Source organism: Hemiscyllium ocellatum, chromosome 22, assembly GCF_020745735.1.
Source record: "Hemiscyllium ocellatum isolate sHemOce1 chromosome 22, sHemOce1.pat.X.cur, whole genome shotgun sequence".
In the NCBI taxonomy this organism is placed as follows: domain Eukaryota; kingdom Metazoa; phylum Chordata; class Chondrichthyes; order Orectolobiformes; family Hemiscylliidae; genus Hemiscyllium; species Hemiscyllium ocellatum.
In genome coordinates, this window is record NC_083422.1 from 39939154 (window position 1) to 39952648 (window position 13495).

At 41.1% G+C, this 13495-nt stretch overlaps 1 protein-coding gene across 1 annotated transcript in view; it reads right to left on the bottom strand.

Annotated features, from left to right (window-relative positions):
* Positions 1 to 13495, bottom strand: part of afap1l2 (actin filament associated protein 1-like 2) — a 222544-nt gene that overhangs the window by 41564 nt on the left and 167485 nt on the right. The window contains exons 5-7 of the mRNA XM_060842124.1: positions 6026 to 6116; positions 3686 to 3891; positions 2100 to 2279 (exon numbers count right to left, since the gene is read on the bottom strand). Coding sequence (XP_060698107.1) covers positions 2100 to 2279; positions 3686 to 3891; positions 6026 to 6116 — 477 coding nt within the window. The remainder of the gene's footprint in view (positions 1 to 2099; positions 2280 to 3685; positions 3892 to 6025; positions 6117 to 13495) is intronic.

Genomic DNA, 13495 nt, shown 5'->3' on the forward strand with positions numbered 1-13495 from the left:
AAGCCAAGATGGCAGATTTTCTTCCCTAAACAGCATTAGTGAATCTGATGGGTTTTTATGACAATTAATGGTTTCATGACCATTGTTAGATTTTTAATTCCAGCTTGGAGTGATTTTTCTCATGCAACCATTTGTTCCTCAGCTCATTAATTATGTCAGCAGGCTCTTCTCGAGGAATCACATGACAGGAGAGGTGGGTTCATAGCATGGTACCAAGTTTAAAGTCCAGCTTTAAATTCTCCTTAAACTATTAATCTGAAGCGATGTTGGGAAGATTACTAATGTAAAACAAATTGGCTAATTTTAACTTGGATTCCAATTGATGAATGCCACAAAGAACGGACGCCATGTAACTGTCAAGTGGTGAGGACAGCATTTCAATAATAATCCAATGACGAATCATTAACATAGAAGCAATAATATAGTTCTGCTTGTGACAATGTGCTTCCCCTTCTGCTGTAATTTAACACGATAAAAATAATCATCCACTCTCCCCACACATTGAACATATTAATCATGTAGAGCTGGTGGAACACTAAGAGATATGAGATTCAACAAGCAAACCAGCAACAAGTCTAATTGTTAAGGGGATAGGGCCTAGACACAAGAATCTTTTGCCATTGTTTTCTAAACCCCTCTCTCACAACTCAAAGAACCACATCATCAGGAATAACTTTGGCTCAAACATTGATCATGCATCACCCTAGTGTAATACTACTGTGTAATCTCTAACCAGGTCTGACTGTCATTGTATTTACCTGAAATATAGTCCTATAAAACATGTACCAGAGCATAAACTCTGTATAGTACATTATCCTAAGAGCACTTAAGCATCTTATAGGTGATTTTTAAAAGAAATCCTAAATTTGGCATTTCTTGCAGCAATTAGCAGGTGTTATTCTCATTATTTTGCAACTATAATGGTCCAACCTTCTAAGGATCCCATTGTATTATGTGCAAAATACCACTAATTCGTTATCGCAGCAACAGTTCACAGAAGACCAACAATGGTTTTCTGGCATCTGTGATAACAAGGAAGGAAAAATTCCAAGTGAGTCACAGAACAAGTTTTTAAAATCATGGTTTTTACAAAGGAAATGGGTTTGTCTAAGTTTTAGCAGTTTTCCTTTTTCTAACAGATAGCTGTAAGTAATGGTTTTTGTTTGTTTTCTTCGTTCAAAGCATTGCATTCCTTTGATCTGTTATTTCAATGAACTGCAACTGACAAAGAAGACACTGAACTTAGACAAGGCTTCAGTGTACCCAAGTTCCTGAAACACTGGGAGTCATAATCTGTAATAATGAATCCTTGGTACATGGTCCTGCAGCCACCCACACTGGTTTGCGGGGTCACCAAGTCACCCGTAATATCTCAAATTTTTCTTGGTGATTTTTGTATATTGAAAGTTAAAGTAGATCAAGCCTTTTTAAGAAAATCTAATTAGAATAAAGTGACTGCATTAAAGAATAAATGTTGCACATTAAGGTTGCTGAAGAAATGAAAACCAAATTACTGGATTATCAGCAGCATCACAAGTTACATTGTTGGTGACACATGGTTCAAACTCCTATGAAAGCTTCCATAAGATCATTCATGGCGAAGTATAGGATGTCTACCACCCACTACTCAGAACTATACTTCAGCAGACTGGCTCCCATTTACAATACACTCAGTTGTTTCTTTCCTAGTTTACAAAAATATACAGCTCTACAATGGCTTAGAATTTCCTGCATGTTTCTGTCCAGTCCAGGAATAACGTTAACAAAATCAAGTGAAACATGCAGAATGTTGAACGTACATGAGTTACAAGCTTTTGTATACCAAATCTCTTCAATATTTTCTGATTTTCTATTGATCCATCTGCCAAAATAAGGCCCTCCACCCCATTTTACACAGCTTTTCATGCAAAATTCCTGCACTAGTCATTGCTTCGTTGCTGCTTTCAAATTAGGACTAGATTTTCAGCACAACAGGAAATAAAATGGCCCTTTTTGTTGCTATGATTTCTTGACCTTTCAGTTATCCTCACTGATTCTACTCTCTATCTTCTTTGAATGTACATTGTCCCAGTGAAATTGTAACAGCTATTGTACAGTACCTTTAACCACTGCTCTGCCTGATCCTTGCTTTGAAGACCCAATACTATAACATCTGAATTTACTGGTGTGATCTTCAGTGTATGTTCCTTCTTTTTCACTTGCTTCTCTTTATAGATAACCGTGCTGCCAATCAGACTCACGTCCAGTTGAGGATTCTGGTCCTTTGAGCTCTTGTAACACTGCAAGGAGGAGAGAAAAACCCCGCAATCAATATTGATCATTACAAAAGCTTTAAATTTTCACTTGCTATAATTTAATATAGCAAGAGGGTCAGACTTAACAGAGCATAAAGAGTGATCCAAACTGAAAAGTATAGGATAGTAAATGGAATCTGAAATGAAGATCATATTGAAATCATACTGCATTTGTATAGAAATTGCCAGTGTTGGAATTGCTGGTGTTATCTGATTATGGTAACAATCGTAGAATCATAGAAAGAAACAGAATCCCTACAGTGTGAAAACAGGCCATTTGGCCCAACAAGTCCACACTGACCCTCCTAAGAGTAACCCACCAGACCCATTCCCCTACCCTATATTTATCCCTGACTAATGTACCTAACCTACACATCCCTTAACACTCTGGGCAATTTAGTATGGCTAATTTACCTAATCTGCACTTCTTTGGATTGTGGGAGGAAACCGGAGCACCCAGAGGAAACCCACGCAGACACGGGGAGAATGTACAAACTCCACACAGACAGTCACCTGAGACTGGAATCAACCTGGGTCCCTGGTGCTGTGAGGCAGCAGTGCTAACCACTGAGCTACCGTGCTGCCACATACCAGTTTCTATTTGACAATAAGTGTTTGGTACATGGAACATTTGGAAGTAAGAACACAACATATTTACTGTTGGTGATTTTAATGTCAGAAAAGCTGCTTTACCAGCATGTAGGTTATTTCTCAAATCCCTTCTTGCACAAACAGATTGTTAACCTAATTAACAAGGTCCTTACAGGAAGTACTGGCTGGGAACAACAGGGAGTCACCACTTTGATCTCATCTGACAGGAGCCTTCCACTGGTTGTCAACCCAGGATTCAGGGTCAGGAACTCTTTTCCCTGCTCACCAGAGAAAGAGGCTTGAACCAATAGTTCTCCATCCCAGAGGCAGCAATAGTATCACTGAGCAATAATTCACTTAAAACAAACAAATCAATGCTTGCATTCAAATAGTGGACAGAAAATGCCACAGAAATTAATACCAACAACAGTTACTTCTGGCTGTTGGTCATAAAGGCTATTAATCCATTAGACCCCATGTCGTTAGTATCACAACTTTGTTAAAATGGTATCTATTCTGAATGTTTGGATATTTTATCTTCCACTCTCTGGTCTGGAAAACATGAACTTGTGTTTTATAAAATGTTCTTATTTCAAGATAATTTATTTATCTCCCCAACGTGAAAAATGCTGTCAGTCTAATAAACTACTGATATACAAATATTAAATATGAGAAAGACTTGTGCCATTATTCAGGATTTCATTGATTTTTGCGGTCTTCCTTGGGAAGGTTGATTTTTAAAAATATTTTGAAGAGTCAACAACAAAACTTTGCCATTTTCATCCAGGCAGCTAATTTACCAGAAGCTTGCAGTCTTTTATGACACAAAGTTGTTTGGCCCATTGGCCCAGCCACTTCTTTCGCCAGAGGAAAGCACAAATTCTAGCATCTTTCATCAATTCAATGGAGGCCTCTGGAGATGGCCACTGATGAGTCATGGACTTCCCCTTGGTGTTCTCATCCTCATCATAGGATTCATAAGAGCTACTGACAGCATCAACTTCATCTGTAGTGAACAAAGCATTGAAGTTTTAACAGTCATTATCACATAATCATATTTTAGTGCAATACTGTACTTTTTTTCAAACTGTGTAAGAGTAGACTACCTGAACTGTGTGCTCATTCAAACAAACTTATCAAATAATTCCCTTTCTACTTCCCACGAAGAGCATTACCAGTAAACAGCACTCTGGAAAAATAATGCACGTCAGTTTAAGATTCTATTTAGTACTACTTTCAGCCTATAAGCGAAACCTATTTCACAATCTTTCCTTGTTCTTTAATTTTCTGAGGGGATCAGCCACACTTTAGTCGGCAGAACTTTCACCTCCAAGTTAAAAAGCCCCAAGTTCAGGAGTTGAGTAGAAAAATCACCGCTGAGGAATTCTGCAGTGTTTGGAGGTACTGTCTTTTGGATGAAACTTAAAAGATCCCAGATTCTATTGCAAAGAACAGCAGGGCATTTTTCCCCAGTTCTTGATCAAATGTATTGTTCAAACAAATTCTGAGAAAAAAAAATCACCTGATAATTCTCTCTTGCTGTTTTTGGGTATTTTTCTGGGTGCAAACAATGCTGTATTTCTTATGTTCTAACACTTCAGTAGTTTCCTATAGGACAGTACTTCAAAGGATATCATTAACTATAAAGTGCTTTGAGACATCTGGTATTCATGAAAAATGTGATCTAAATGCAAGGCTTCTTTCTTTTGAACTCATCAAGGGCAAAGTAATTCTGCTGAACCAGTCCTAACAGTCTATCCTTCCTATTTCTTAACCATGGAGGATTTAAAAGCTATTCATTTCTTATAAGCTAAAAATAATATGAATATTGCTGAAAAGAAGCATTTGTTGAAAACTTTCATCTCAACTCATCAGGATGATTTGCAAGATTACCAATGTAAAGGGGCACAACATTTGCTTTGTTAGTTCCTCCACATTGTTATTTCCTAAGAGAAAGTGAGGACTGCAGATGCTGGAGGTCAGAGTCGAGAGTGTGATGCTGGAAAAGCCCAGCAAGTCAGGCAGCATCCGAAGACAGGAGAATCGACGTTTCAGGCATAAGTCCTTCATCATGAACCCTGATGAGTGGAAGATGCAGAGTTCAACAAAATGTGTATCTTTCCAACAATGCTCAAGTCCTGCACTAAACTAGCAAAGCAACCTAGTAAAACCAATGTTCTTGACAGGAAAGATGGAATTACTGATTTGAAATGGTATTCAGTCGTATACAAATAGGATAGCTGAGCACAAAAGGGGAGAACATATATCACCATATGCTTAGTTACACCCAGCTAGGATCTCTTCCATTGACTTTGCCAAATTTATGAAGAGGTCTTTTGTCTGATATTGGAATGGTCTTAGACACTTAGCTCTAAGCAGTTAGTTGATTTTGCTGGAGGGGGTGGCCAGTTGCACCCAGGAGCTAATTTAAAGCAAAAACAAATTACTCTTTTGGGGGTCCAGGCCACAATCATGACCAGGAAACCTGACGTTACACCCTTTTCTGCTGCTATATACCTGGTCTGAGCAATTCTATCCCTGGTCTGACACTGTGCTGGGGGCAATGCAAACCCCTGCATTAGAAATTCTGACTCTTTATATCAAAGACACAGTAAGAGGTGAGGGCATTATCAATTCCTTGCAAAGGCAGCTGCAACCCTGCCATTATGTACCCCACATCCAAGCCTAACTTACAGATCTTTTAATCCACTTCTACCCAAGTGCTGGGAGTGCAGTGAAAGGGCCAAAACATTCTTTCAAATTCTGCTGAAAATTTCTGAATTTCAGAGGAGAAGGAAGCACTATCTCCATTGATCTTAAAAATGCAACAAGCTTATGCAAAAACATTCATCAATGTTTTGTAAAAGAAAATCTATTAAATAAACTTTTTGGATGTATTGAGGCATTTCTATGGCAGGTGGAACTTTAATCCAAACATTCTGACTCAGAGGTAGGGACAATACCATTGCATTATAAGGCCCCCTCAATTTTGTAAGCCCCCCCCCCAATTTATTTTCAATCTACAACATTTTCCGAAAGCTAATTGTGACATGTAAACAAACATTTCCCCTTGAAGTAGTCTTACTTAGATACATATATATTCCAGTGTCTGGTGTGAAGTTTATAATATCATGGCATACCATTATTGACAGTGTCATATGGTTCAGCCTCCTCATAGTGGCCTTCAATAGCGTCTGGTCTGGACAAAGGAAATGGTTCTCTGTCTGGTATCTGCAGATAAAACAAAACAAATCCTAAATATCAGAGTCTTGTGATATTAGATATCCCATTCTTCTTTATGTGCATATTGTCAATTAGCTCAGTTGGCTGGGTGGCTGTAATGAAGAGTACTGCCAACAGTGTGGGTTCAATTCCCACATAGGCTGAGGTTGCCATGAAAGACTCTCCTTCTCAACCTTGACCCTTACCTCTACCCTTGAGCCCCGCCCTGCCAATCGCCACCAGGACAGAACCCCACTGGTCCTCACCAACCTCCACATACATCGTATCATCCGTCGTCATTCCGCTACCTCCAAATGGACCCCATTACCAGAGAAATATTTCCCTCCCCATCCCTATCAGCGTTCCGAAAAGACCACTCCCTTCGTGACTCCCTCATCAGGTCCACAGCCCCCACCAACCCAACCTCCACTCTCGGCACCTTCCCCTGCAACTGCAAGAAATGCAAAACTTGCACCCACACCTCCCCCCTTACTTCCCTCCAAGGTTCCAAGGGATCCTTCCATATCCGCCACAAATTCACCTGCACCTCCACACACATCATTTACTGCATCCGCTGCACCCGATGTGGCCTCCTCTATATTGGAGAGACAAGCCGCCTACTTGCGGAACGTTTCAGAGAACACCTCTGGGACACCCGCACCAACCAACCCAACCACCCCATGGCTCAACACTTCAACTCCCCCTCCCACTCCACCAAGGACATGCAGGTTCTTGGACTCCTCCATCGCCAGACCATAGCAACACGACGGCTGGAGGAAGAGCGCCTCATCTTCCACCTAGGAACCCTCCAACCACAAGGGATGAACTCAGATTTCTCCAGTTTCCTCATTTACCCTCCCCCACCTTGTCTCAGTCAAATCCCTCGAACTCAACACCGCCTTCCTAACCTGCGATCTTCTTCCTGACCTCTTCACCCCCACCCCCACTCCGGCCTATCACCCTCACCTTGACCTCCTTCCACCTATCGCATTTCCAACGCCCCTACTCCAAGTCCCTCTCCCTACCTTTTATCTTAGCCTGCTGGACACACTTTCCTCATTCCTGAAGAAGGGCTCATGCCCGAAACATCGATTCTCCTGCTCCTTGGATGCTGCCTGACCTGCTATGCTTTTCCAGCAACACATTTTCAGCCCTTACCTGAGGTGTGGTGACCCTCAGGTTAAAACACCAATAATTGTCTCTTGCTCATGAGAGAGTGGGACTATGGTGACATTATCTTGTATATTGTACAGTCTATGCTGTCTGATTCTAGCTCCATAAATGCATCGCAGAAAAAGAGAAAAAAATCCTGAAAAATTGAAAATGCCAACTATCTACGACAGGACAGCCAATGGAAAAGACAATTTACAATGTGCTTAGATAAAAGAGACTGCTTTACTGCCACTTGGCTGTGCTGTACGAATTATTGATGTTGTGTGATGAAATCTAATTCCTTCAGGGTACATTCAGTTCCAAAATGTCACTAATGTTCAATTTCAACCATGAATAAGGGAGGGGTCAATTGCAAGGTTTTCAATAGATGGTTCAAAATAGTTATGGGTCCGTTGAAGAGTAATTCAAAGGATACAGGAGGTGAGGCTGTCATATGAAAGCAAACCCAGAAAATGCTGGAGAAACTCAGCATGTCTGGTATAGACAGAAACAGAGTTAACATTTCCAGTTCTGTAAAACTCTTCAGAACTAAAAGGGCTGGAAAATGTGTTTTTGATACTTTTGACAGAGGCAAACAAGGGGTAAAAGGAACAGCTGGTGTACAGGCCAGTGCAAAGACAGGGGAGTTGTTAATTGTGGTGAAAGAGAAATAGAGATGTGAAATGGATGCAAATTAAAGTGGTAAAGGGAAAATAAATCAGTTACCGCAACTGTGAGCAAAGTAAACAAGATAAGGCTGTGGGGCGGGGGTGTGGGGGTGCAGTGGACAGAATGCAAGGGAAATGGAGGACATATGATCAGGCTTTCTAGTACACAGTAACTCAATATAGATTCCTCAAGAAAATGAGATGTTGTTCCCTGAGATTGCGTTGTGCTTTGTTGGAACTTTGCAGTAGGCCCAGGGCAGAAATGGTAGCATAAGAATAAGAGAGTTTATTGAAATGGCAAGGTCAGGGTGATTCCCCTAGACATAGCAGAGGCGATCCACAATGTGGTTCCTCAGTCTGCCTTTGGTCTCACTGATATAACGGAGACCACATTGTGAGCAGCTCATGAACAACATACCATTTTCCGCCTCAGCACCTGACAGCCCTTATGTTATTTTCAGTGAGATTGCCAGTTAGTTGAAGAGGCAGACAGAGATAGAGAATCCATGCTAAGAGGTACTATTGTTGGCTGTGCTGCTAAATGACATTGGTTTTGTGTGGCGAGGGCTCAGGAAAGTCCAACAACAATTGAAAGCCCTGATAAGTGAGCACTCAGGGAAGGTCTGGGAGCTTTGGGAGTTCAGAAGCATCTATACACCACTAATAGTTCAATGCAGCTGAGAGTGAGGTGGTGGAGGGGGTGCTGAAATGCTAACAGACTATCTTTGCTGGATGCAACTGAATGAATAAGAGCTTCGAATAATTCAGGACTAGTGCTAGCTTGGTGAAGTCATGGAAAACTGCAGTTATGTCTGTGAGGGAGCATAGTTTCTGGAGTAAACACAGGGAAGACAGGTGATCGACCAGAATAGGAGTCGCCAATGATGGAGTGGCTCTTTAAGGAGTTTCAAGGCCAGATCAGCAAAGGTGAATAATTGTGACCCTTTGTGAAGTATTAAGTGATTTAATGACTCACCTTGGCATTAACATCTGGGGAGAATTGCTGAGAAATCTGTGGGATTGGTTTTGATCGTGCTTGCTATTTGATGTGCTCTGTGGGGTGTTTAATCGCGGTCTATTACCCATATTTACCACATGTTAATTCTGTGCGTTAGAAATAATTGCTTATGTTGCAAATTGTAACACTGTTCTAAAGTTGTATTGTAACATCCATTGTTCTTTACTCAAAACTGTGGAATGTTGTGGTATTATTCTCTTAGCAAAGCCTTTGGATCTTACACTTTATCATAGCTTAAAAATAAAGGTTGCTGTTTCCAAGCCAGATCGTAAAGTAAATATGACTGTCTGATCTAGGATTGTAGCAGTTGGAAAACTTCAATATTTTCTAAAATTACATCAGAATTTTCTCTCCAACAGAACTGTCAAGATGTTACCTCAAACTGTCTGCTCTGTAAGGGGAATAACACATTTTGAGTAGTCACAAATCAATCTGAACACAACAGACTGTGCAAAGATTAGGGTAGTGCAGTGAAACATCACCTCTCCAAAATCACTTTTTCCAGTACAATAACCACTAGCTTCGCTATCCTTTAATGCTAATCAGCAACATGCTTAATGTACAGATGTGCTGCCTGAAGGCCTGTTTTTTCAAATTGATTATTTCAATAGCTGCTTGTAAATTTGGCACAGATTCCATGTACCTTAGTTAAATTGAAACTCTCATTTTAATTTGTGCGGGTGAGTATACCACTGGCCATTGGGACGAGCAGCTGTTACAGTCAGCAGTGGAAATATTTCCTTCCTCTTAGCTATGCCAAGAAAGGCAGAACATTGACACTTTAAAAGGAGCAGATGGTTAAAATGAGGACAAGGGGAAATGACCAGAACTGTCAGGATAGTATACCTTGCAATGGTTTGAGTTCACCATTAAGATTGCAAATATCCTGTAGTTTTGACAAATTTTCTACTTAGTAATGTCTTATTGCCCCTTAGTATGGTCAAACTATTGTCAGCGTTCCATTAATTTTTATAGCGATTGTTTTTAATTAATATACAGGTAGACAAGAAGCAGCAGACTGACAGACATGCAGTATGAGTCACCAACCTTGTTGTCAATTGTTTAAAAATGCAGCTAAATTCACACCAATAACAATGCCGCATTATCTTGTTAAATCTCTGTAGCTATTGGAAACCTAAAGATTCAAACTTCTCGGGGGTCACAGATTTCTAATGGAAAACATTCTTGGTGGTGTTTCAAGTGCAGAAAATTCTACTGCATGGTTACTTATAACCATTTTCCAAACTTATTAATAGTTAATGCCTTCACAAGTATTCAAACCTTACTTTCAGTAATAAATCCTCAATTGAATACAGCAAGTTGCCTGCTGACATTTAGATTCATAGACACTTCGAGCACATGAGGCCATTTGGTCAATTGAGCCAATGTCAGTAAACAAAATTTTGATTGCACTATGGGTAGTGCCATTTTCAGCTTTCGGCTACAGTCTGGAGACTATGGAAATTCAAGTGATTGTTTAAATATTACTTCAATGTTACCAGAGACCCTGACTCAACAACCCTTTGAGGCACTGAGTTCCAAACTTCCAGCAACCTCTGAGTGAAAAAGGTTCTCAACTCACCTCTCAGCCTTCTACCTATTACCTTAAATCTGTGGCCCCTGGTTATTGTGTCTTCTTTTCACCCTATCAATGCCCCTCATAATCTTACAGACCTCTATCAACCTTCACTGCTCCTAGGAAAACAATCCAATGTATCATGGCTCAGTCCTCCAGCCCAGGCAGCATCCTGGTAAATCTCCTCTGCACCGTCTCTACTGCAATCACATCCTACTATAATGCAGTGACTAGAACTGCATACAGCACTTAAGTTATGGTCAAACCAGCATTGTGTACAGCTCTAGCAGAACCTCTCTACTCATCTATTCTATGCCTTGGCTATAAGAACTCTTGTGGTCTAGTGGTAGTGTCCCTACCTCTGAGCCATGTTCAAGACCCCCCTGCTTCAGGGTGTGGAATAATGTCTCTGAACAGGTTGGTTCAAAAATATCAAATAAAGGCGAGTATTCCATATGCCTTCTGAACCACCTTATCTACCTACCCTGCCATCCTCAGGAATGTACACACCAAGAACTCCTCTGATCATCACTCAGTGTCATCCGTTGTATTGTTTGTCATCCCCAAGTGACATTTTTCCAGGTGCAATTCTATTTGCCACTGCCCTGCCCACCTAAGCAGTCCACCAAGAAAGTTGATACAGCTAAAAATAAGCCAAGCAATCTCAGTGGTTTCTTTTCTTCTTCTTGGCCATCACTAGCTGTTTGCTGGCTGCCAAGCTTTTCACTGGCAACTGCTTCAAATTGCTGATTGTTGGTTTTCTCCACTGTGGTTCCCTTCACATTTATTATGACTTTCCATGTCTGTTGATTTTTTATGAATATGGAATTGCAGCCTGTCCACTAAGTCTATGTTGTGCATTTTGTAAATAAATAAGTCTGATGGCACCTTTTGTTCACCGGCGACATCTACAGGGGGAGCAAAGGACTGCCTGATGCCAATCTGTTCTGTCATCCTTTTTCACAGAGGACAATGAAATGCCCTTGGCATTAGACAACAGAACCTGCTGCTGAAACAACACATGCACTGAAGAGAAGCTGACAAAACAGCAGAAATTACCACTGCTTTTAGCTAAAATGTTCTACATTATTTTATTTTGTCACCATACAATGCCCCCCCTTCCCCCCCAATATGGAAACTTAATCCAGATGCTGACCCTGGGATGGTGAGTGTAGTCTAAGGCTGATGAGGGCCATGCATTCTTCACTGGGCATGGAAGAACATTCCAGCTTCCCACAAGGACTTCACACAGAACGCAAAATTAAAAAATACTTCATTTGGTGTCTCCTGGCCTCTATGCTGTTTCCTGTCACTAGCAGTTCGAGTGACGGGCAAACCTCCTGAGAAGTACAGAGTAATATGAGAGGAGGTTCATCAGTGGTCACCACTACCCTGGCTTTGATGGGGGACAGTGCATCATGACGTTTGACATGGCTAAGACCTGGGGCTCGGGAGATAAGAAAGGAGGTGAAGTTTTAAAGAAAGATGAGGTCAGGAAATGAGAAAGTGCAGGCCCATATGGAGGTAACAGGGAGTTCAATGAGGAAAGATGTGTGAAGATTTGGGATGGTGTGGGGCATTGGAAATAGAAATGGCTGTCACCACAACTGGAGTGGGTGGAGTAAGTGGTTTCTTCTGCTGAGGGAGCAAAATCTACTTGTGAGGGATATGAGACCCTCAGGGGACAAGTGCAATTATCAGGCACAGAACACAATACAGGTGAAAGGCTGTCCGTAATCAGAGAGAATAGCACGTGAACCTCATTAAGTCATAGAGACGTACAGCATGGAAACACACTCTTCGGTCCAACACATCCATGCTGACCATATATCCCAAATAAATGTAGTCCCATTTGCCAGCATTTGGACCAGATCCCTCTAAACCCATCCGATTCATTTATCAGATGCCTTTTCAATGTTGTAATTGTACCAGCCTCCACCATGTCCTCTGGAAGCTCATTCCATACAGGGACCTTTGCGTGAAAAAGTTGCCCCTTAGATCTATTTTAAAGTTTTTCTCTTAAACCTATGCGCTCTAGTTCTGGATTCCCCATCCCCAGGGAAAAACTTTGTCTCCTTACTCTATCCATGCCCCTCATGATTTTATAAACCTTCAAATGGTCACCCCTCAGCCTCCTATGCTCTAGGGAAAACAGCCCCAGCCTATTCAGCCTCTCCCTAAAGCTCAGACCGTAAACTCTGGCAACATCCTTCAAAATCTTTTCTGAACCCTTTCACGTTTCATGACATCCTTTCTATAGCAGGGAGACCAGAATTGCATGCAATATTCTGAAAGTGGTCTCATCAGTTTCCTGTACAGCTGCAACATGATCTCCCAACTCTTATACTCAATTCACTGACCAATAAAGACAAGCAGACCAAACACCTCCTTCACTATCCTGTCTACCTGCGACTCCACATGCAAGGAACTATGAACCTCCATTCCAAGATCTCTTCGTTTAGCAATATTCCCCAGGACCTTGCCATTAAGTGTATAAGTCCTGCCCTGATTTGTCTTTCCAAAATGCAGCACCTCACATTTACCTAAATTAAATTCCATCAGGCTCACTGGTCTATAGTTCCCTGGCTTTTCCTTACCATCTTTCTTCAATAGTGGCACCATGTTAGCCAACCTCCAGTCTTCCAGCACCTCACCTATGACTATCAATGATATAAATATCTCAGTAAGGAGCCCAGCAATCACTTCCCTAACTTCCCACAGAGTTCTAGGGTACACCTGATCAGGTCCCAAGAATTTATCCATCTTTATCCATTTTAAGATATTCAATATTCTCCCCTGTAATATGGACATTTTTCAAGATGTCACTATTTATTCCCTACCTTCCATATCCTTCTCCACAGTAAACACTGATGCAAAGCACTTGTTTATTATCTCCCCTATCTCCTGCGATTCTATCCTTAGTTACCCTTTTGTCCTTAATGTATTTGTAGAATAATTTTGGATTCTCCTTAAC